Source organism: Solanum verrucosum, unplaced genomic scaffold (assembly GCF_900185275.1).
Source record: "Solanum verrucosum unplaced genomic scaffold, falcon-dt-bn FXZP01000183.1, whole genome shotgun sequence".
In the NCBI taxonomy this organism is placed as follows: domain Eukaryota; kingdom Viridiplantae; phylum Streptophyta; class Magnoliopsida; order Solanales; family Solanaceae; genus Solanum; species Solanum verrucosum.
In genome coordinates, this window is record NW_026020430.1 from 4869483 (window position 1) to 4895428 (window position 25946).

Consider the following 25946-nt stretch of genomic DNA (forward strand, 5'->3'; position numbering starts at 1 on the left):
ATTATCATTTAAATGATTTGATTGATTATAACAATATATTAGTATTAGTATAATCTTAGAAGTAGCTAGAGTCTGTAAGGATGGTGTGTATGCTATTGTATCGCTATTTTGTAAAGGTAAAGCAGCTTGATTCAAGTAAATCATAATCCCTCTGTCCCTAATTACTTGTTCACTTTTGAATTGACACACCTATTAAAAAAATAATGATTGACATAGTGAGTTTACCATTTTATCCCTATTAATTATGAAGTAGATGAATTAAAAACTTAAGAGTTTCAAGAAGCTCTACATTTTTCAACATAATTAATTGAGTGTATAATAAGTAAAAAAAATTGTCCTTTCTTGATTTGTCAAAATAAACAAGTAATTAGGGACAATTAAAACGGGAAAAATGAACAAGTAATTAGGGACAAAGGGAGTAATAAGATCAATGTATCATCGATCACATCGGGAATAGCTTCTACAAACAAATAGTACTATTTTATTTTGTTTTGTTGCGTTTTTTATTATAATGTTATGTGTAGAAACTTATCTTAAACACATAAAAAATGTTGCTCAGAGCTGAGGTCAATATCAGCTTGTTGCTACAGAAATCTTTTGTTGTTTCATTTTTGATGAAAATATTTTCCACTAATTATTTAGACTTTAATTGAATCATATATGTTGGTCAGTATAATTCAATTTTGGTAAAAAGAATGTCATATGTTCTTATACAGAAATATTTTAACTTCAATTTTTTAATTAACATACAAATATACATCTTTGACTAGTTTTAAACCAAATAATTTAAAAAGTTTTTTATTTCTAAAATTTCATTTTTCAGTCAAACACCGCCACATACATTGAAGCGGAGGGACTAATATGAGGGCTTGAGATCTAATAATAAAGTAGAAAATAAATATTAATTTTGAGATATAAAGTCTTTAAGACCACTCTATATAATCTCAGACTCAAACTCACTTACAATTATAAGTCGAATAATTATGATATTAAATCGACAACATTGTTTTAATTTGCGCAAAATTTTACATACGTGAAAATTATGGTAATCTTTCATTTTGGGTTCTTGAGTTCGAACCCCATTCAATGGCTTCTGCAACCGCTCTCTCTCGTTCTGTAATTTTATTTTCTTCATGACTTTCTTCATTATCAGACGATGAAACGGGCAATGAGGGAGAAACCGGAGACCCGAATCCCTTACCCGATTCGGCCCAAAGGAAAGTGAGAGCAGTGACCACGTCACTGATCGATGGACGAACGGTTGGATCCTGTTGTAGACACATGGCAGCAATCGCAACCGCTTGATTACAATTTCTTTTTGGAATATCTCCATTAAATAATGGATCTGCCAGTTCTGAATATCTACTTGTTTCTTTGAAAATTGGTTCCGCCTGGAAAAAAAAGAGCAATAAAGACAATATAACAGATATATTTATAAAATCAAGTATAAGATAATTATTAAAGTATATTGATAACATAAGTGTATATAAGTTAAATTCGATTGTATAGTAATAATGGATTATTATCGTGTTTACTAATTGTACCACATAATAACAATAATTAGGCTTTTCAAGTTTTTTTTCCTCATAAACTCTCACCTTTCTGGAGTGCTTATCATCTGATCAACTCCCTCTTATTAATACTTAAAGTATGTATGTCTTTTTTTACTTATTTTTTGCACATACATATATGTAGTATCAAATAACGAAGCAAAAATTATATTGTGCAACTAGCGTACACATAATTATTTTCTGATTATGTAGAAAATGTTGAATCCTTTTTGCATCAACGAAGATATATAAGGGGATTCAAAAATTTGTGATTGACCACACATCCAAGTTTCAAATCTTCAAACATAAAGTCATGATTCTGCTAGTGACTAACACTAATCATGAAATTCGAAAAATAGAGAGTAGGAGGTGTTTTATTTAAAAATATTTATAAAAGGAAAATGACTTAGTTTTCGAAAAATCGATTAAACTTATGATTTAAGCAAATCGAATTCTCAAAAGAACAGAGTCGTCACTTAATTTTTTTAGTAAAAATCAAGAAAAAACTATAAGGTTTCCAAAAGATTTAAACAGACAAAATCAATTGAAAACGGGTTCGAGTTCAAATGTACATTCCGAGAAGGTGTTAGGCTCTCGGAATGCCCGCTAACTCGCGGTTGACCGACGATTTGACTGAAAATAGTTTTGACTAATTTTTGAGAAGACTATTAACTAAGTAAAAGAAATCATTTATTTCAACTAATTATTTTTAGAATTTAACTAAGTAAAGAATTCACAACTTCGACTAAATTTTGAAAAGTTTAACAAAGCGAAAGAACTCATTTTATTTTAACTGATTATTTATTTCTATCATTATTTTTATCATTTTTTATTTATCTAAAGGAGGAGTGAACTAAAGGGAAATTTTTCTAAAGGGGATAAATTTAAGCGACAAGACTAAATAAAATAGAGCAAAGTATAAAACATAGATATTTTAATTTGGAAAATAAAATGAAATGACCATCCTTGGGAATCTAATTAAATTAAAACCATAAGATAGTTAAAGCGTTAGTCAAATAATACAATATAAAATAATAAGAGAGGGAAAGAAAATGATTAGACTTAGGCTTTAGCCCGAATCGTTTAAATTGGGTTTTTGGCCCACCTGTCCTAAGTCTAAATATGGTCCAAATAATGGGCTTAGGCCCATTTCAGCTTTTCTCTGTTTTGCTAACTTTCACATGGACTTTTGGGCCCCTTTTTTTGTCATCTAGGCATGCTGAAAAAAATTGTTTAAGGCCTTGGGCCTATTTCCCAACTTTAAGCAAATTATATACACTGGGCGTATATCAGCTTATTCAGAATGATTTTCAACCCGAATCTCTACATTTATTCATGTATATTCATCTTTAGACCTGTACGCCCGTATTTTCACATTTTTCAACCTGCAATTCCGACTTTCCACTTGTATTTTCACGTTTTTGCCCTATACGTGATATTTCTGACTGTATATTGGTGTATACAACAGGTATATCAGCCTGTTTTTGACTCTTTCAGAGCTTGAAAATTTAATTTTCAATGTTATCTTATTGCTTTCAACCTGTGCGCCTGTTTCGCTGACCCGATATGAGGCTGACTCGAATAAAAAGAGCAAATTTGGGCCTTTACGACCCAAATCGGAATGTAAAGGGGAATAGAGAAGTCCGTGAGGACCCAAGGCAGATTCATGCATAGAAAACAACAACAAAAACAATATAAGAATTAGTGATGGAGGATACTTTAAATCTATACAATGCAACCAAGGTATATAAAATTGAAATGAGGCAAAGATACATACGCTTAGTTTATTATACCATTGTTGTACAAGGACGACAAACAAATGTACACAATACTTAAAAGAACTTTTCACTCAAATTAAACCCAACTTCACACAATAAGGTAAGACACCAAATGGTGGTGACTGTTAAGCATTTAAGGCAAAACAATAACTAAATGGAGTGAATTTAGGCATATTTATTTAGACGAGGATAAGGATAAGGAAAACCATTATCAAATATAAAAAAAAATACTATTAAGGTTAAAGTGATTAAGCTTCTTTTCTTTTAATTTTATTTTATATTTTTTTTTAAAAAAAAATGCAATATGAAACTATGGAAAGGCAATAATAAACCCATGCATAGAATAAGCTTAAGCAAGTTGAACAAACCAGTAGACAAAATTAGCCAAACAATGCTACTGCTCGCTGGAATTTAGACATGAATAAGAGATGTGATTTTATATATTTTTTTATTCTTTCTTTTAGCATTTTCAGAACTTCAGAAATAAATAAGTAAAATAAAAAATAATAAGAAGGACAAACATGGGCATACAAAAATTGCAGTAAGCCTCAATACAAATTTTACATACACAGGCACACATTCACAACCAAACAAAAATGAATTAAAACTCAACTTGTAAGGCTATAATCTTTCCGACCTGAGACTCGATCACCATAGGCCATTAGAAAGGAGGAGAAAAAACGCAACTCATTCTTTAAAACACGTACAAGAACAAGACATCAATATATTTTGAAAATGTTTTTAGCTCAAACCAAACATGGAGCTTGACTAATTCGTTACGTATAAGTTATATTGCGTATAGACAGCATAAACGGGAGTTAACATGGTCGAAACAATCAGCTACAGATTCGAGACCACAAATATAAAACACTAAGAACTCGAAATATTGACGTCTTGCTTCATTCCTTCAACTTGAGGTGAAAGAACGAAGGATGCGACATCAAACACTTACATATCAGTACAGATTTATGACAACGAGAAGAAAACTAAGACGAGAAACATAGTTGCAACCAACAAACAGCCCACCAACATCTATACACTTATTCCAACCACAGTCGAGATCAAAAGATTAAATAGTAGACAAAGGGAAACGGAGAACCTCAACTCTTATCAATATTCGAAAGCAAACGAACCAAACACGGACTGATTTATGATAAACAGTGAGTCACAATAAGCTCAAACATCATAATGTAAACAGCCCACACACCAACATCGTATTAAAAGCGAAGGTAGTTGAATCAAAAATGTGTATTACCTTTAACGGTGCAGCGAAATTGGGACAGAACGAGCAGAGGAACAACGGCTTTTTCCACACGAGTCCGAAACACGAACAGTAGCCAAGAAATTTGGGCAAGATTATCAAACCAAAAATACCCAAAATGAGTCCCGGCTCTGTTTCTCTTTGAAAAATATATTGCAGGTGTTAGTTACTTTTTATGCCTTGGTTAAAATTTCTTTCTCATTAAAATCTCTCCACTTTTTCCCAAAAAAAATCCCCCAAAATCTCCAACCCTACAGTGAATGGAGAAGAGAGTATATATAGACAAGAATTAGGGTTCCAATTTCTTGGAGGGAAACCGATAAAAAAAAAATTTAAGGCCCATCTCGAATTCAAATTCGAATTCTTTTCCCATTACGGAGAAACATCTTTTCCTGAAGATTTTGCTCCATTCCGGAAGAGGAAAGGAGAATGGACGACTTGGGATCGATCTTCCGTCCTTGGGACTCGACGTGGCATCATCTCGCAGCCCCAAGGACGATTCTTGCAGAAGCTCAGGACTGGAACAGCACTGCTGCTCGCCTGCTGGACTGCTGCTAGCGTGAAGACGATGTGTTAGCGTTAGAAAGCTGAGAATGTTCTGGGTTTCTCTCGCTGGAACTGATTTGGGTCGTTTGGTATTGTATTGGAAGAATGGGTATGCTAAATGTATTGGGCTAAGTTTCCTAAATGTAGAAATAATGGGCCGTCCGAAATTCAGAGAAAAGGGGCCCAACTTGGTCTATAGATATAGTTAATTGAATTACTAATTGGTCAAATTGAATTAAAATTGGTCAATTGAGATTACAAACTTAACCAAATTGAATTTCATTTGCAAATTCGGCAAAGATCCAAATAAGATGAATAAACATAACTAATTTGGGAGCTTCTCAATCTTAACGAAATAAAATAATTAACTCAACTCTAGACTAATTAATAAACTAAACTAATTTTAATAGAATTTTTAAAATAAAATCTTTTTGAGATGGTTTTCAAATTTTTATGAAATATACCGATTATATCTATAAAACTATATGAAATATATTTACTATTAATAAATTATGAAAATCGACTAAGATTACTCAAAAGACTTTGAAAAGTGTTTGAACTTTATAGAACTAATTATTCTAGATCGTTTGAAAAAAATTAAGAAGTTCAGAAATTGATTATCATCGGGGAGGGTCAAAATTGAGTGTCAACAGGAGGGAAAATGTTTTGACTTACCCAAGCAACTAAAATCTGTTCATGTCCATTTTTTGTAGTATCAACAGCTCTTTTTCCAGTAATTAGCTCCAATAAAACAACGCCAAAGCTATAAACATCTGATTTAACAGAAAGTTGTCCTGTTCTTTGATATTCTGGAGCACAATAACCATAAGTTCCCATAACTCTGGAAGAAACATGGGAATTATCACCCATTGGTCCAAGTTTTGCTAATCCAAAATCTGATAATTTAGCATTATACTCTTTATCCAATAAAATATTTGAGGATTTCAAGTCTCTATATATGACTGGTGGATTTGCTTTATGATGTAAATATTCTAGACCCTTTGCTGCATTTGATGCTATTTTCATCCTTGTAAACCAATCTAATGGACTTCTATCTGCTGAAACGTCTAAAAAATAATAATTCAAACATTGGTTAGTTTAATTGAGAAGAGTTACGTTCAAAATATAAAGAAGTAATGCAAACGGGATCCAACTCACAATCAAAAAGAATGTTTAATAGCTATTTTCATAAATATTTTGATTGGGTCGATGAGAAAATAAAAAATAGTAATGTTTACATAGAAAAAATTAGGTAATTTCTCATTATTTTAGTGAGAATCTGTATCACACCACACATTTTCCTTATGAACTAGTTCGGCGGAAAATGATTGAAAAAAAATCACGTCTTATAGCACAAATTTTCAAATAATTCGCGATAAAAAATCTTTATTTCTAATAATGTATAAATACATAAAAAATAATTTTGACCTGTTGATGAAAATGCAATTACAGATAAAAAATATATATAGTATATTTTTAGTCAGAGGTGGTGGGTATCTTGCTCTATGGTATACATGGACGGAGCTAAGGTATCGCAAGTAGTTGTTCTGAATCTAAAATTTACATTTTATATATGAGGTGAAAAAATAGTTTTTTTATATAATACTATGTTGAATTCCGATTTCTTCCTCTGTTATTATTACTTTACAACAAATATATTTATAGAATCAAGTATAAGATAATTATTAAAGTATATTGATAACATAAGTGTATATAAGTTAAATTCGATTATAGTAATAATTGACTATTATGAATTATTATCGAGTTTACTAATTGTACCACATTTTTATATATAATAACAATAATTAGGCTTTTCAAGTTTTTCTTCCTCGGAAACTCTCACCTTTCTGGAGTGCTTATCTGTCACGACCTGAGTCTACACCCTGGACGTGGCCGGCACTCGAAGACCATTGCTGGTCCCCAAGCGAACCCTCATCCTGGCTGACTACAAGCGGAAGACTAACTTAAGCATGCAAAAGCTTAAAACTGAAATAAAAGTTCATAAATCTTAAATACAAACTTTAAATCCAAAGAAAACTCTGTATAATAAAATATATACAACTCGCCATAAAAAGACAACTTTAGTCTTTAAAACATTTAACAAAATAATTGAAAGACTTCTAAAACTCTATTGTCTATCTATGAAGCCTCTAAATGACAATGATGGAAGTCGGGACAAGACCCACGACCTCCTAACAACTGAAAGTAAAGGAAATCCTCCGAAAACAATGAGGCTCACCATAGCCAACTCGAACTCCTGGATGTATCAACGAAGCTCCTGTTGATGATCCTGAATATCTGTGTATGCATCATGAGAAAATGCAGGCCAAATGGCTCAGTACGTAAAATGTACGAGCATGTAAGGAGAATTCTAAAACATAAGCATAAGCTTGAAACTGGATAAAAAGGAAACATACTTACCTCTTCTCAAAACTTACTCAACTCAAGGAATACTCAATGATACTCAAAACTACTTAAACTTACTCAACTCAGAAGTATTCAAGGATAAGATACTCAACTCAAAGATAGATACTCAACTCAAGATACTAAACTCTGGATACTCAACTCAATATAAAGCAACAATAAGAGATGCAATATATAGAAAACTTTATAAAATAGTAAAAACAACTTAGTTCTCTAAATAAAATACAATAACAAACTCAACTTTACTTATATAATAAAGTAATATAGTTTATGTGGGAGTTTCTCTAACCGACAACCACCACTATGAGCCTAAGTAGTGATACAACGTCTTGCCCACGCCGCCAGAATTGTCTTATACTTTGTCGTCATATAGAACGCTTAACTTAGTGGATCCACTAGTCTATACTAAAAGCATCTTATGGAGTCATCTAAAAAGTATGATCCTTTACTACCCATGATGGCTACATGGTTTATGGAGACTTGAGTTATCTAAACTCGCATCCCCATATCGGTGCTCAATACTATTCCTAAAATATACTTAGCTCATATGTTTGTAAAAACAAAACTCTTTCTTTGGTTTGAGATAATTACTCAAAACTTGGCTTAAAAGCTCTCTTGGAAATCATAGTTTCCTCTTTACTGAAAAACTAGCTCAAAGGCTCTTTTGAAATCTCAGTTTCCTTTCTTGTTTAAATGTGAAAACATTTACTCTTTGGGAATACATAGTCCCAATATACTCTTTTGAAGAAATGAACTCAACTCTTTATTCACAACGAAGGATGGTTCAAGTTAGTTCGAATTTTTTTTTCTGGGGTGTTACATTATCATCTGATCAACTCCCTTTTATTAATACTTAAAGTATGTATGTCTTTTTTAACTTATTTTTTGCACATACATATATGTAGTATATTCAAGTAAAACATTGTATGTCCTATCAAATAACGAAGCAAAAATTATATTTTACAACTAGCGTGCAGATAAGGTTGTAGTGAGCAGAAATGCGAAGTTTACTTAGTCTATTTTTCCTTTCACCAAATCAGAACCTATGTCTAAACTTTTCCCAGGGTCTTTTCTTTCAAATGGACCTTTGTTCCCAGAATCCCCTATTTCTACTCCTTCCACATCTCATCGGGTTTGTACTCCCTTAAACAACCTTCCTCCAAATCTTGAGGATTCTTTTGACTCTTCTCTTTCACCTATCGATCCTGTTTCTTATCCAGCTCCCATCGTGTCTACTCCTGATTTTTTTCCCTCATCGAGTTTGTACTCCCTTAAACAACCTTCCTCCAAATCTTGAGGATTCTTTTGACTCTTCTCTTTCACCTATGGATCCTGTTTCTTATCCAGCTCCCATCGTGTCTACTCCTGATTTTTTTCCCTACTACTGCACCTATTCCCTCTCATATGCTACTTGAGGCAAAAGATTTGCGCAGATCAACCAGAAAATCTATTTTTCCTAGACATTTAGGTGATTTTATTTGTGATAGTGCCTTTACTGTGATTTCACCTAATGTTTCTTATTTTCCTCTTAATTCTTTTCCTTATTCCTTTTTTAGCACACACAATCGAAATCTTAGTGATGCTATAAGTGACATAAGGGAACCCAAGTCTTACCATGAAGCAGCCTCACACCCTGGATGGCAACTTGCTATGCAACAAGAGTTGGATGCTCTTACGTCCAATTCTACTTGGGACGTGGTACCTTTACCACCTGGAAAGAAGCCATTACCTTGCAAATGGGTGTACAAAATGAAACTTAAGTCAGATGGGAGTTTGGAACGTTTAAAGGCACAATTGGTTGTACGTGGAGACATACAGTGAGAAGGGATCGACTACAATGAAACCTACTCATCTGTGGTAAAGATGACAACCATTCGATGCCTTCTTAGCATAGCAGTTAAACGCAATTTGACTCTTTTTCAACTTGATGTAAACAACGCCTTCCTCCATTGGGACCCTAATGATGAGGTCTACATGCGGTTTCCACCTGGCATGACTTCTTCATCTCCCTCGCATGTTTGCAGGTAAAGAGACTTAAGAAGGCCTCGTGCCAATGGTATGCACGTCTATTAGCAGCATTGGGTACACGAGGTTATGTTGCATCATTAAATGATTACTCACTTTTTTCTAAGTCTTCAGGTACCCTTGTCACTATATTGGTTGTTTACGTCGATGACATCCTGTTGACGGGTAACAATCAAAGGGAAATTGATGAGTTGGAATTGCTTCTCAACACAAAATTCAAAATTAAGGATTTGGGGATTGTTAATTACTTCTTAGGTATGGAATTCCTACATGTACCTGATAGAGTACTTGTTACTCAAAGGAAATTTGCCCTGGACCTCATTGCTGAACATCCAGAAATTGGGACAAAATTTGCTTCCACACCTTTAGATTCTTCCATCAAATTGACTGCAGATTCTGGAGAACTCCTTTCCAACCCTAGCATTTATAGATGACTTTTAGGGCAATTGAATTACTTGACTCACTCTCGTCCGGATCTTTCATACAATGTTCAGACTTTGAGTCAATTTATGCAAACCCCAAGGACAAGTCATCTCCAGGCAGCTTATCACACTCTTCGCTATCTACAAAAGGATCCGGGACTAGGGCTATTCATCAATTCAAATTCTTCGTTCCAAATTTTTGGTTTTTGTGATGCATATTGGGTGGCTTGTTCTGATACTCGACGATCTGTCAGTGGTTTCTATATTAGTTTTGGTGGTTGTCCAATCTCCTGGAAGTCCAAGAAACAACCTGTTGTTGCACTCTCTTCTGCAGAAGTGGAATATAGATCCATGCGTCGATTGGTTGGTGAACTCGCATGGGTTGTCCGTTTACTCTCAGATCTCTCTGTCTCTCCTTCTCTCCCAATATCTTTGTAGTGTGATAACCAGACAGCGATCCACATCGTCAAAAATCCAGTTTTTCATGAACGCACGAAGCATATTGAACTCAATTGTCATTTTGTTCGCGAAAAATTGGTAGATGGTCTCATCTCTCTCAATTTCACCCCCTTCTCTTCTCAAATTGCCGATCTTTTTACCAAGGCATTGGCTGGTCCCTTGCACATACATTTTTTAGGCAAGTTAGGTGTCCGATCTCCGGACTCCTACTTGAAGGGGAATGTTGGAACTCATGATCACCGACTGGCAGTACCAAGAATGAAGAAGATAAGCTTTATTTGGACACGAGTTGAGAGCCTTATTCTGGAATAAACGTCTCTTGGGCTTGATATTTTATCTTTGGGTTTCATCCCATCTGAAGCACACATATACCATTTCAGCAGCCCATTTCAATATACAACTTTGCTTATATTAATGGGAAACTTTCGCATATAGCTATCATAATTAAATTAATTACTCTCATTAGCTAAACATAATTACTAATAGTAGCTATATTTTTAAGTTGCTACAGCGGTGATCGGCTGTGCAATTCTGTTTTCTTCAAAGTTTTATACAAAATTGAATTCAAATTTTTGAAAGCTATGGCGGTGATCTCGGCTAGGAAAAGGTATAAAATTCCTTAATTCATGGAATATTAGCTCGTTAGAGTTTCCTTCCAGTTATATCTTCTTTGTACAACCCAATTGATTTCATCCTCGTACATCCAATCGAATCTCGGCGGCAACTCAATTTTCTCAGCTAGAAACGTATATTTGATTTGCATTGACTCATGCTTTTGATTTGCATTTATGTAGATGAAGAACTTGAAAAAATAGAGCAATTGAACTGGTTTGTATATGTAATTGTATAAATTCTCCATTAATAATTGGAGTTTCATTCTAACAGTTGTTTACAATTGTATTTTAATAAACCAAGAATTAACTAAATTTATCTGTGATTGTATAATTACTCCATTGATAATTGGAGTTTCGGGTGAAGAATATGTTTTCAATTGTATTTGAATTGATCGAGACATACAACTTGATATCTGCAATTTGAGTACGTAAATGTATAAAAATAGAAATCAATTGTATAATCTACTATAGTTTATGTCAAATTGTATACGTTCGTAATTGTATAATCATCAATGATTGTTTATAGACTTGTATGTTTTGTATATGTATAATTTTACACTATTTGTAGAATCGTATAACTTAGTGTTTGTATGTGTATAATTGGACTTGATGAAATTATTATTTGTATGTGTATAATTGATTGTTGGGTGGAAATTATGTGGAAAAGTTGTTTGTATAAGTTAACTAATTATGTTTGTAGTTGTATAATTGACATAAATTTGATTTGTGGACTTGTATAATTTGATTGTTGACTTGTATATTTGTATATGTATAATTTTACATTATTTATTTTGTGGAAAAGTTGTCTGTTGAATGTATGTTTGTATATTTTTTAATTCTTGTTTGTATATGTATACATGAGTTATTTCTATCTGTACATGAATGTCTTCCATCAATATTTTGGTAATATTTTCTGAAAAATGGGATGATGCAAACTGTTACATTGACTATGTTATTGAGGGGGTAGTTTTTAGAGAAAATGTGTTTATGAATATATGAATTTATACAAACAACAAACCTCAAGAGTACATATGAAAACAACAAGTATACAACCGTGGATCCGAACTTGAAGAGTTTATACAAATAATATTATACAATTTGAATAACGATTATACAATTATTATACAACTATGGGTACAGATTTGACCCAAACCAAACCCAAATACAAAGAAATATAGTAAAATGTAATTTATTTGAAAAACTAAAATGAGATTTCCTTTTACCTCATAAATATACAATTGAATTCGTATATACAAAATATGGGTTTGTATGAAAATATACAATAAATTGTAGATCCAAACTTCAAAAGTTTATACAAATAATTTTATACAAATTACCTCAACTGTTACACCATCTTCATCTTTAGATATACAAATCTGAAAAATCAAAAGAAATCTCATAAATCAGGAATCACGATTGGTAGGGAATGAATGAAAATTTCAAAATTTGAAATCAATTTTAATTGAGAGAATAAAGGAGAAAATAAGGGAAAGTGATTGAAGAGAGAGAATGGATCCATTTTATATAAGGAAAAGAGTGTTGTACACGATTATTAATTTAAGAAGAACTGAAAAACGTTATTATCGAGATTAAATGGCTGCGAATAGTAATATAAACAAACATTAGCTATGATACACAGTTAAGTAGTATAAGTTTGCTTAGCTACATAATTTTCCCTATATTAATTCACATTGTATAGGAAAAGATTCTTTAGATTATTTTAGAATAGGATGAGCTGTAAAGTATATAGTCAGAGTTTGTTACGTACTTTTTTTTAGATTTACATTCTAGTCCTTAGTTTACATGGATAAGTAAGCAACTCTTTGTACATTTTTTTTTCTTCAGTGAAAAGAGAGAAAATTTCCCAAATAATTCTTCAAGATTTCTTTGAAATCTTTCACAACTCTCTCTTGTCGAGATAGAAAGGATATGAGAAGGAAAATAAATACGGAATGCTACCATAATTAATCTTGAGCAGAGGGCTAAAAGTTTTGGTTTTGTTGATGATTTCGATATTGCAACTTGGCAAGGGTGTTTCAACAAGGTGTCTGTGTTATCAAATAGAGAATTACACATTATAGTACTCCATACTTAGCTTGATGCTAGCTACAGTCTCTAGTTTATTCGTTTTTTGTGTGTTGGTGAGCAAGTATAGATGTATATTGTATCTTTCATTGATATTTGACTTGACTAATTATGCATTTCCATGTCAAGTGCCTCAATAAAAGTTCTTGTTTCCTCTACATTGAAAATCGCAGCCATTAGAAATGATCTTATTTCATATGTCGATTCTCTTAATTTTTACTCTGGCTGCTTATAGAGATGATATATATTTGATGTCATAAATTTTGAGTGTGGCAAGAGGTCTAGCCTGTTAGCTCTCTGGAGCATTTCTTTGGGAAAATCTATTGAACTGTTTTGTTCTCTGTTGTTCTTACTGTGTATGGATATTTGTTCATGAATTTCTGTAGGTAAATTGGAGTTGTGGTTTATGATTACAAAAAATATTATATTGGAGGTTGTATATAACATGCTTCAGAAGTTAATCGAACATGTTAAATACTAATATTTGTTGCATTGTATCGTTTTCATCTTCGATCAATACAACAATTGGAGCCAACATTGAGGGCTAATGCTGTTCCAAGGGCACCTCACTTCATACCGCCACTCAACATTATCAAGTCATCTAGTACGTGAGATGACCAATCTAGCAAGACAGAATGAGGATGCTAAGAGTAAATTTACCTCAGAAGTTGAACATGCCAATCATGGAGACCAGAATATGAAGAATGATAGGCCATCTACTGATGCTGCTGTCATAGAGGAATTTGCTGCAAATTATGGCAACAGGAACACTAGGTGTGTGAGTAAGGCTGTTTTTATCGTTTCATTTCTTGGCGAGAATTACTTTCCACTGAGATTGATTGATGTAACACATTATTGTAGATCCATAAGCTCAATACATTCCTGTTGTTGACGCTTGAATAATCAGAGATTTATCCTTCTTTTGGGGAAACACGAATGTTTCTGGTCTTTTGATTGTCGTAAAATAATGTTTCTGAATCATGATATTGTTGAATAATGAAAAGATCAACTAAGCAATATGGATATAATGATAAGTGATAAAATTGGACATTTAAAGATATAATGAAGTTTAATCTTCAGTACAATACACATTACAACACTAAAAAAATGAGCAAATGCTAACATGATCAAGACTTTTATTCAAACAACCACAAGTATAACTTAATAGCCAGGCTGTTGGAAGCCATAGACGGTGAATCCTCCGTCAACTGGTATAATCTGGCCAGTGACATAGGAAGCACCAGGAAGACAGAGATACGCGATGAGAGATGAAACTTCTTCCACTTCTCCTGAACGCCCAAGAGGAATTCTTGAAATTAAGGCATCCGAAAATTCTTTATCCTTGAGCAACTGTCCATATAGAACCACCAAATTCATCAATCACAGTTTTTTATAGACAAATTTGTCAAGACAAGTAGATGCACATACAACATTTAAGACAGTGGAGCATTTTTGAACCAAAGGATGGCCTACTTCTTTTAAGGACATTTTGACCCTTTTCCGTTTTCAATTTACATCCATCTTTGCATTGATGCATAAAGACTCGTATATAATCAGAGACAGAATCAACAAGAGGAGAATAGTACATGTTTCACGAGGGGTGTGTTTGTGTAACATGGTGCAACAGCATTAACCCGAATACCATCTCTTCCCCATTCACAAGCCAGATTTCGTGTAAGCTGAATCATTCCCGCTGCCATCAGTTAATATATCAAAGGAAGATGGTATGATGAGTAGTAGGTAAAAACTTACTCGCACCTGATGTTTAAACTAAAAGCACGAGTAGAGTACCTTTTGTTGCTCCGTAAATAGAAGTACCAGAGACATGGACAAGACCAGCAACAGAGGCAGTGAAAACAATACTTCCAGCACCAGATGATTTCAGAAGAGGATGAGCAAGTTGACTGAAATGGAATGAAGATTCTAAATTTGTAGCCATCATATGTGCATAATCTTCAGCATTATAATCGATAGAGTGCTTCCAAATGTTTGTTCCAACATTGTTTATCTACATCAACAACATAAGGCAATAGTATATTTGGTCAAAAAATTTCAAAAAAAATTTATACTGAATGAACATTAAATGTTAATTTCAAGTGTTGGACCTATCAATTTCACAAACCCATAGTCTCGATTAATCCAAGTACTTAGCTAGGTTGATCAGCTATACGAATCCTCACTAACAGTAATGACAAGGCCAAAGGGGCGGATCTAGTGCTTCGGCTCGACTAATAATAAGAAGATGGAATTACGGTACTCACAAGAATGTTAAGTTTTCCATCAAATTCAGAGGAAACTTTTTTCATGAGCTCAATTCTTTGGTCTCTACAAGTTACATCACATGCTGAGCCTTTCACTTGTATGCCTCTGTCTGCCCAATCTTGCATTGGCTCATTAAGCTCTGATTCTGTCTTGGAACATGTGTACACTTTTGCACCAAGTCCAGCTAGCTCCTCAACAACTGCATGACTAAAAAAAAAAAGAAACTTATTAAAGATTTAAGTTATATGCACGAACAACAAGTCAACGACTAATAACAAATGTAACAAATTTTTATACTATATCATCGTTGTGAAATTAAAAATGTAAAGTACCCAATTCCAGTAGTGCCACCAGTGACAAGAGCAGCCAAACCATTAAGTGACCATCTAGATCTTTTGGCAAACGCTGCAACTTTAGCCATTTGAGTTCTACTTTTTTCTTGCTTTGTGCAATTGCTTCGAAGATATTGTATGTGTATATATAGGAAAATATATATATATATATATATATTGCTATAGATACTTAATTAATTAATTGCTCTAAAAAAAAATTTAAACATTATATAAAGTAGTACGTAAAGCTAATATATACATTTTTTATTTCCAAAACCTTACTATAACTCTTACATGCAGATTTTCGAGGATCGTGTTAGATGTAGCTAAACCGTGTGTAAGATGACAATATAATACCAAAATGATATTTAATTTTGTGGTCTTAAACATGTACTCCCAATTTATGTGACACATTTCGGATTTCGAGATTCAAACAAATTTATCTTTGACCGTTAATTTTTCATATATCTTTTAAATATTTTGAATTATCAATTATTGGGATTTATAGTACTTTTAATGTAGTTTACAAATATATAAATTTCTTTTTGAAAAATTTGAAGATTCCATGAGCAAATTCTCGATCAAACTTAAACTGTTTGACTCTCGAAAAGTGAAATGTGTCACATAAATTGGGACAGAGGAAGTATGTCAAGTGGAAAACTGAAATTAAATACAATTACATACTCGAGCTAACTCCCATGTGAAGGGATCTTATTCATTTCACCACGCGATTTTTGGTTAATATCGGTGATTTTTCATGTTCTATAGCAACACGTTTTTTGAGAGGATAGATTTGTAAGTCGTAACAACATCGCCTTCAAACATATGAATATAAAATAAACAACACATGGTGGTAGGGATGGGAATGGGGTGGTGTGGGGCAGGGGCGGGGAGGGTCTAGCTTAACCTGTAAAAATCTTAATCCGTTCCGTTCCGCATAACAATTTTTTTCATTTTCAATCCGTCCCACCTCTCCCCGCATAGACCCGGCCCGCATAGACCCGGCCTGCATGAACCCGCCCCACATAATTTTTTTAATATTTTCTTTTTCTAGTTAAGTTTGATACTAAAAGTAGAATTCATAAAAATAAATTCATTTATTAAGTTTTATTAATTTAATAGAGAATGACTTAAAAATTTATTTTTTAGAGGTCAATTGGGAAACATTTAACAAATTGTATTATTTTTTATTGATTCATTTTCATTTACTATCTTGAATATTTTAGTATCTTAAAACAAATTATTTTAATAAATAATGATCTATCACTCTTATTATAACATGCAAAAAGTTATAATTTAATTTGAACTCATATAAAATCACATATACCCGCAACCTGTTCCTCCCTGCATTAGTTTTAAAGAAACCCACTTAAACCTGCTCCACATCCCTTCTGCCGCGCATAGCCTTAAATTTGTCCCGCCCCACATAACCTTAAACCTACCCCGCCCCATTACCATCCCTATACATGGTGGACGGTAAAACGAGTGGCTTTCTAGCATTGATAAATATATAAGCTAATTTGGAAAGTTTTAAAAAATTTAACTTCCCATTTATCTTAATGACATTTTTTTAGAAATATGTGTGGCATGTTTAAAATCATAAATTTTAATTAAAGTTACTTTTGGTATGTTGGTACCAACATTATTTTTAACAAATACAAATTTTTATGCTCAATCAAATATTATTATACATTTTTTTAAAACGCGATAATATTTAACACATCACAACTTTAATTCATGAAGGTTTCAGCTAGAACACGCTTGATGAACATAGAATACAATAACAATAATACTCCCTCCGTCCCTTTTTAGTTGTCCACTTTAGAAATGGCATACATATTAAGATAATAATAATTAGCATAGTGAAGTTACAATTTTACCCTTATTAATTATGGTTTCAAAAAGGATGAATTAAAACTTAGAAATTTTCAAGAAGTTTAAATGAGGATATAATAGGAAAAAAAATTGTTCTTTCTTGATTTGTCAAAATGAACAAGTAAATGGGGACAACTAAAAGAGAAAATATGGACAAATAAATAGGGACGGAAGGAGTAATAACATACTCAGTCACAATCGGAATATGTATTTTATTTGAAATTGTGTGGTGGACCATTCTGTCCACTTTTTGTATTCTCTTTAAAGCCGTACACGCATCTTTAATTGTCAAGTTACATCTATTATCATGAAATAAAGTCGTACACGCATCTTTAATTATCAAGTTATGTCTATTATCACAAAATAAGTTATTTCACTATATATAAGTAAATGATTAAAAAAAGATTTATATATATAGTGATTTATTATATTATTAATATAATTTAACGTATTATATATATCAGGTTACTTATCATTTACTCTACGTTCATAACTAATGTTATTATTAGAGTTACTTATAATTTTTTTAAAAGGCAAATTCATGATAATACATCAGATCCAGCTTGGTAAATCACATTTGACATTTTCTTTCTTTTTTAAAATATGTGCAGAAAAAGTGAAGAAAATGATAAATGCTTCAGCATGCTCAATATTTCAATCAAATCATTTGATTAAATGCAAAAGTCCAAGCCAGTGATAACAATGACATTGTGAGAGGAGACTTTCTTCGAGCTAGAATGTGTGCTTTTATATATAAGTACACAAGTCTTCGATATTTCTATCCAATAATGGCTATTTAACGTTGTTCAAATTTTATTACCTCGCAATTTTTCAATTGACACTAAACCATAGTCTATAACAATAGTAAAGGAAAATACACAAAGTATTTATGCAAGAATTCTACACATTTATAGGAAAATACTGTAATTCTACCTAAATTTATGTTAATTATTCAATGCTAAATATACAACTATATATAACATTATGCTATACACGAGAATTATACAGATTTATACAAACACATTTTTTATTCAAATTATTTTAAACTTGAGTAACTAAAATAGAAGAGAGAGATAGTGAAATAAATCTTTTTAATTTGATAGATTTTCCCCGTGTTAGAATTTATTTTGTTGATTTCCTCGCCTATATTTCCATCGACCAGAGATGGTTCATTTTGGAGACCACTAACCGCAGACATTATGTGGTCTTCAAGGTATAAATGTCCTATTTGTGTATGTTAACATGGTATATCTAAGATTTACATTTATACTATCAGTATATATATAGAATTTAAACTCAGAAACTTTATAGAAATTAAAGGCTCACCCAATTCCATAAGTGCCTCCAGTGACAAGAGCCACCAAACCATTAAGTGACCATCTGGATCCTCCAACCTTTGCCATTGTGAAATTTCTTTTGTCTAGCTAATTGATTATTCAAAAAAATATATATTGTAAGTATATAGTACTAGTATTGTTTTTTCATAAAGAAGATACTATATGTGACCTATAAATACTAGGGAAAACGGGCCATAAAATCTAAAATATTTACAAGTTTATACCCAAATTCAAAATAATTTTTGAAATATACATTTTCTCATAAATAATTACAGTCCATACCCCCATTCAATAAGGGTGATAATTTTTGCTTAAGTGATACTAAATCGGTATCATATATTGTATTGGTATCATTAAGGTTGATAATTTTGCTTAACTGTACTAAATCAGTATATATATAATGTATTGGTATCATTAAGGTTTCTTGTTCAAAAATTACTTATTAGTCAATGATACTATACGAGTATATATGTATATTGTTGTGGTATCATTAAGGTTTGTTGTTAAGAAATTACTTACTAGTAAATGATACTATAAGAGTGTGTGTGTGTGTGTGTGTGTGTGTGTTTATATATAATGGTATCATTAAGGTTTCTTGTTAAAAAATTACTCATTAGTCAATGATACTATAAGAGTATATATATACTCTTATAGTATCATTGACTAATGAGTAATGTATATATATATACTCTTATAGTATCATTGACTAATGAGTAATTTCTCAACAACAAACCTTAATGATACCAATATAGTATATATATATGCTAATTTAGTATCAATTCAGTGAAATTATCAGTCATAATGATACCAATACAATATATATGATATTGATTTAGTATCAGTTAAGCGAACTTAGTAAATGGGGTATATAGTGTAATTATTTAGTGGAGTATGAATATAAAGAGGTATATGTTTATAATTATTTTGATTTTATGAGGTATTTGCTTATTTTTCCCTAAATACTACTCCCATTTTTATGTTGGTGGGCCTTTAATTATTTGAGCATTATTGTCACGTACATTGAATACGATAAGCATGGGCACTATCTTATGAAAGTTCAGAGAAACATAATTGATCTAGCTATATATATATACTACAATAATTTGGTGTGAGGGATAAAAATAAATAGTGATGGGATAAGAAAATATAGTGATGGAATAAATTTTTTGTATCTTGTTTGGTTGTCATGTTTGGGATAACTTATCCCACTGTTTATATCATGTTAGTGAAAACTTACAAGATAACAAAAATACAAGATTACAATTGAAAATAAAAATGAAGAAATAAATCTCTTCAGGCTGAGGAGCGAATATCTCGCTCTCTTTAAGGAGATTCAAGCCCACTGCAGCAAATGTTTTCACCGGTCCAGCAGTAGTCCTCTTGACTTGTCCCCTCCAGGATACAACAGCCTTCACAAAGTATAACTCAACAAATCTGGACAAGAGTTGAGTCCAAAGCTCCACAAAAAAGAACACCTCCCTTCAACTAATAAGAACTCTCTTTTTGACAAACCTTATACACTCTATATTTTCTTGTTGTATTGTGTGTAACAAACCAAATGAAGATCACCACTATTTATACTAAAAGAAGTCTTCCTAGCAGTGAATAGGAAGATAATGGTGTAGTAAATAGTGAAGATAATGGACTTAGGAGTTACATAGGTTAATGGATAATGGAGGAGTAAAGAATGGAATAATGAATCACTAAGCCACCAACGGCTTGCTGCTGCACCAAAAAGTTTGTAACATATGCACTAACTCCATTTGGAGTAATGCTGAATAGTAATGCAACAATTATGATTGTTATTACATCCAACATTTTGTAACCTATGAAAAGTGAGAAGTCAACCAACGGCCAGAAATCAATATCTGTGTGACTATGCAGAATATTGCAAAATTTAATATATTTTAGAATATTAAAATGTCACACTAGCATATCATAGTGATGAGATAAGTTATACCATATACATAGTGGGATATATAAGTTATCCCAGGATAATTTAAAAAGTTTTTTATTTCTAAAATTTCATTTTTCAGTCAAATATCGCCACATACATTGAAGCAGAGGAACTAATACTCATATACAACAAGAAGACCGTTAGCTTGAGATCTAATAATAAAGTAGAAAATAAATATTAATTTTGAGATATGAAGTAATTACTTAAGTCTTTAAGACCACTCTATATAGTCTCAGACTCAAACTCACTTACAATTACAAGTCGAATAATTATAATATTAAATCGACAACATTGTTTTAATTTGCACAAAATTTTACATACGTGAAAATTATGGTAATGTTTCATTTTGGGTTCTTGAGTTCGAACCCCATTCAATGGCTTCTGCAACCGCTCTCTCTCGTTCTGTAATTTTATTTTCTTCATGACTTTCTTCATTATCAGACGATGAAACGGGCAATGAGGGAGAAACCGGAGAAACTGGTGACCCGAATCTCTCACCCGATTCAGCCCAAAGGAAAGTGAGAGCAGTGACCACGTCACTGATTGATGGACGAACGGTTGGATCTTCCTGTAGACACATGGCAGCAATTGCAACCGCTTGATTAAAACTTCTTTTTGGAATATCTCCTTTAAATAATGGATCTGCCAGTTCTGAATATCTACTTGTGTCTTTAAAAATTGGTTCCGCCTGAAAAAATAGTATTTATACACTGACTATAAAAAATATATGTAACACATTTCTATATATAATAACAATACATAATTAGGCTTTTTAAGTTCTTTTTCTCGAGAACCCTCACCTTTCTGAAGTGCTTATCATCTGATCAACTCCTTATTATTGATACTTAAAGTATGTATGCCTTTTTTTTACTTATATTTTGCACATAGATATATGTAGTATATTCAAGTAAAACATTGTATATCCTACCAAATAACGAAGTAAAAATTATATTGTGCAACTAGTGTACAGATAATTGTTTTCTGGTTATATATAAAATGTTGAATCCCTTTTGCATCAATGAAGATATATAAGGGGATTCAAAAATTTGTGATAGACCACACATCCAAGTTTCAAATCTTCAACATAAAGTCCTGATTCTGCTACTTTTTTTTCTTTTTTTTACCGTGGTTTCCGGGCGTCGCTTTGCGAACCCGACTAGCTGTACCCACCGGGTCCCGCTGTTTCAAGGCGGGTCCACCACGGTTAGTTCCACGGGGCCCTGGAGACGCGGCCGGTTTGTAATGCCTCCAGTGGCCCTGCTGGGGCTCGAACCGGCGACCTGAAGGACTTTGTCCTGATTCTGCTACTGACTAACACTAATCATGAAATTCGAAAAATAGAGAGTAGGAGGGAAAATGTTTTGACTTACCCAAGCAACTAAAATCTGTTCATGTCCATTTTTTGTAGGATCAACAGCTCTTCTTCCAGTAATTAGCTCCAATAAAACAACACCAAAGCTATAAACATCTGATTTAACAGAAAGTTGTCCTGTTCTTTGATATTCTGGAGCACAATAACCATAAGTTCCCATAACTCTGGAAGAAACATGGGAATTATCACCCATTGGTCCAAGTTTTGCTAATCCAAAATCTGATAATTTAGCATTATACTCTTTATCCAATAAAATATTTGAGGATTTCAAGTCTCTATATATGACTGGTGGATTTGCTTTATGATGTAAATATTCTAGACCCTTTGCTGCATTTGATGCTATTTTCATCCTTGTAAACCAATCTAATGGACTTCTATCTGCTGAAACGTCTAAACAATAATAATTCAAACATTGGTTAGTTTAATTGAGAAGAGTTACCTTCAAAATATAAAGAAGTAATGTAAACGGGATCCAACTCACAATCAAAAAGAATGTTCAATAGCTATTTTCATAAATATTTTGATTGGGTCGGTGAGAAAATAAAAAATAGTAATGTTTACATAACTATTTTAGTGAGAATCTGTATCACACCACACATTTTCCTTATGAACTAGTTCGGAGGAAAACGATTGAAAAAAAATCATGTCTTATAGCACAAATTTTCAAATGATTCGCGATGAAAAAATCTTTATTTCTAATAATGTATAAATACATAAAAAATAATTTTGACCTGTTGATGAAAATGCAATTACAGATAAAAAAAAATATACTATATTTTTAGTCAGAGGTGGTGGGTATCTTGCTCTATTGTATACATGGATGGAGCTAAGGTATCGCAAGTAGTTGCTCTGAATCTAAAATTTACATTTTATATATGAGGTGAAAAAATAGTTTGTTTATATAATACTATGTTGAATTCCGATTTCTTCCTATGTTATTATTACTTTACAAGTGATTTGACTATATAAATATTTTTTACGAGTGCATAAAACTTAAACTCATACGTACCAAATAGATGATCCTCAAGGGCTCCCTGTTGCATATACTCATAAACTAGAAGTCTTTGTTCTCCATCAGCACAATAACCAATAAGGTTAACAAGATTATTGTGGTGAAGAAGGCTCAACATCAACACCTCTACAAGAAATTCTCTATTTCCTTGTAATCCATTACGGTCAAGCTGTTTCACTGCTATAACCTGAAAAACAAAAATGAAAGTACTATAATTTCAAGGACAAATGGCAGACGAATTCAAGATTTTAAATTTATAATTTTGAATTTTTGGATGAGATGATAACAAGTTCGGAATAAATTATTTATATATATTAGGGGTAGCAAAATTAATTCTTAAGATCAAATAGTTTCATTTCTTAACTCAATCTGTCTTAAACCGCTCAAATACATCTTATCTAAAAGTTGGTCTCATTTAGGGCTAAGTATATGACATTTTCAAAATATTTATATACTTTTTTTTGTTAGATATGTTATATATATAATTATAATAAAGGGAAAAAAAGGATATATGTATGTTCTGGTTGGTAACTAAACAAATTATGAAAAGAAAAAACAATAAAACTAGAAATTGGTAAGATTGGACGATTGGATTATAACTCATTATTTAGCCTATCTTGATTCAAGAAATCTTAATAATAACTCAGTTGGTCAGTCACATGATTCATTTTCATTTTAGTAATAATGAAAAAAAGACTATCTTAATTCAACGGACAATGACTTAATTATTTATTCAGTTCATTTTAACTCATTCAAATTCAATCCAAACCGTCCATTTTGCCATCACCTCATTGTGGTAGTAATAGCGCGGGCTAGCCTGTTGTCAGCCATGTTAATGTAAGTACTGAAAAATCGTCATTGTCATGGAGTTTTAAATTCCATAGGTAAAACTCCATGATAATAATATCACGAAATTTGAAACTTCAAGACGGTGACTATTTTTCTATTTTGTGTCACAAAAAAAAATAGAATTACCTGGCCAGTTCTATCAAGGTGACCTTTGTAAACTCTTCCAAATCCACCTTCACCTATTAGACATTCTTGGCGGAAATTCTTTGTAGCAGTTGCAAGTTCTCTGAAAGTGAATGTTTGAGCTGCAATATTCTTGTTTTCTTCATCCTTCTTATAATTACCAACCGTTTGGCTTATTATATTCTCTGAAAATTATAAATATTTTATTTATTACAAGAAAAAAAAATGTGCATATTAAAGATTTTTGTAAAACACACAACTAGTTTGAAATGATTGATCATGCAATGCAAATTGCGATTCCATGAATTCAACCGAACACAATATTTTTCTTTTATATATATAAGCTCTAATTAGACATATATCTGAAAATTCATTAATATTTCAATAAATATTAAACTTTTACCACGGGTCGATGATGAAAAAAAGGTGATAATTAAGATGAGTTTAGTTGAACTCAATATTTTTTATATACTCTAATTAGATAGATTGAACAATCAAATTTAAACATAGATTTCAATAAATATTAAATTTTGAATACATAAATTTCAAATTACAATAGGTTGGTACCAGCCAATAACATGGATGGAAAAAACAAAAAAAAGTGATAAGAACATATAGCTTGAAATTTCGATCGAAACAAAGTGGTTGGTTTCCCACATACATAGAATTTAAACTTTGAATTTTCAATAAACATTATTAAATTTTGAACCCATAATTTCAAAATTGTTAATGACTTGTTGATAAGAACATAGACGATAAAAAGCTAACATAAATGTATAGTATTAGATTGAACAATCAAATTTAAATCTTGAATCCGTATGTACCTGGATGTGTTCGTTGCGGCGGTTGAGAATGTGGCTTATGCTGCGTCTTTGTCTTAGAAAAAGGCTGTGCTTGTTCTGGCGATAGATTTTCTCTATGAGGATGAACAGAAGTTGATGTTTCTTTTCTTTTCTTTTTATTATTATTATTATTATTAGATGTTTTATTCTCATTAAACGAAAAACATGAAAAACAATTCATGTCTTTTATTCTAAAAAATGAACAACAAAAAAAACAACCAAATTCTCCAATCTTGATCCTATTTTTTTTTTCTATTACAAAAAATAATATGTTGAAGACAAAAAGGTTGCTTGCTATAAAAGACTCAAGAAAATACGGGTCTTGTTTATGAAAATGCAGAGACCCAAGAATGCAATTAATGGAAAATGGTCTCTATAAATATATGTATATAATTAGGAATAATCTGTCTGGCAAATTAATTAAAATTTGAATAAATTGTTTTTTTTTGTTTTTATAAATGAGCCATTTTTGTTTAGCTGGAGACAGAGAAAGGATAGGTGATGGAAGCATGTTCTTTTTTTTTTTTTCTTTATGAAATTATCCGTAGAAAATGGAGATTTTAATGGATTTGAGGATTTGGAGGAATGTTTGGTAGAGATGTGTGTGAGAACGAATTTTTTATGAGCAGTGTCGATGGTAATTACATTTGTTAATATATTAATATATTAGAGTATTAACTTAAACGCAAATAACTTAAAAAGATTAGAATTTGAAACTCATAAGCTTCGAATTCCAGCTCCCACCACGACGGTTAATGCTAACCAACTTAAAGAATATTTATAAAATAATAAACAAATGTATTACATGAACTGGTATTTCT

At 32.0% G+C, this 25946-nt stretch overlaps 4 protein-coding genes across 8 annotated transcripts in view; 1 reads left to right on the plus strand and 3 right to left on the minus strand.

Annotated features, from left to right (window-relative positions):
* LOC125807744 (wound-induced basic protein) overlaps positions 1-7167 on the minus strand; it is a 125665-nt gene extending 118498 nt beyond the window's left edge. The window contains exon 1 of the mRNA XM_049487484.1: positions 7164-7167. The gene's annotated coding sequence lies outside the window, so the exon portion shown is untranslated. The remainder of the gene's footprint in view (positions 1-7163) is intronic.
* The window catches only part of LOC125807735 (tropinone reductase homolog At5g06060-like), a 29258-nt gene extending 10179 nt beyond the window's left edge, over positions 1-19079 (minus strand). The window contains exons 1-5 of one of the 3 annotated variants that reach the window (XM_049487469.1): positions 15759-15864; positions 15426-15633; positions 14956-15172; positions 14751-14857; positions 14272-14514 (exon numbers count right to left, since the gene is read on the minus strand). In XM_049487469.1, coding sequence (XP_049343426.1) covers positions 14326-14514; positions 14751-14857; positions 14956-15172; positions 15426-15633; positions 15759-15847 — 810 coding nt within the window. In that variant the 5' untranslated portion in view covers positions 15848-15864 and the 3' untranslated portion in view covers positions 14272-14325. Of the gene's footprint in view, positions 1-14271; positions 14515-14750; positions 14858-14955; positions 15173-15425; positions 15634-15758; positions 15865-18959 lie in introns of those variants that run through there. The other 2 variants (XM_049487472.1, XM_049487471.1) reach the window with 2 other exon arrangements.
* Positions 1-25946, plus strand: part of LOC125807725 (probable pectate lyase 8) — a 104321-nt gene that overhangs the window by 33841 nt on the left and 44534 nt on the right. The window lies entirely within an intron of this gene.
* LOC125807724 (probable serine/threonine-protein kinase PBL26) lies at positions 1041-25555 on the minus strand. 3 transcript variants are annotated; one of them, XM_049487456.1, is made up of 5 exons: positions 25108-25555; positions 24287-24468; positions 23309-23498; positions 5811-6193; positions 1041-1391 (listed from the first exon to the last, which is right to left on the minus strand). In XM_049487456.1, exons 1-5 carry the CDS (start codon positions 25304-25306, stop codon positions 1041-1043), a joined length of 1305 nt encoding a protein of 434 aa, XP_049343413.1. In that variant the 5' UTR covers positions 25307-25555. The 3 variants fall into 3 exon arrangements, with proteins under 3 accessions (XP_049343413.1, XP_049343412.1, XP_049343411.1); XM_049487455.1 differs by having other exon boundaries at positions 5811-6202; positions 25108-25554; XM_049487454.1 differs by lacking the exons at positions 1041-1391; positions 5811-6193 and adding exons at positions 21256-21615; positions 22298-22689 and having other exon boundaries at positions 25108-25544.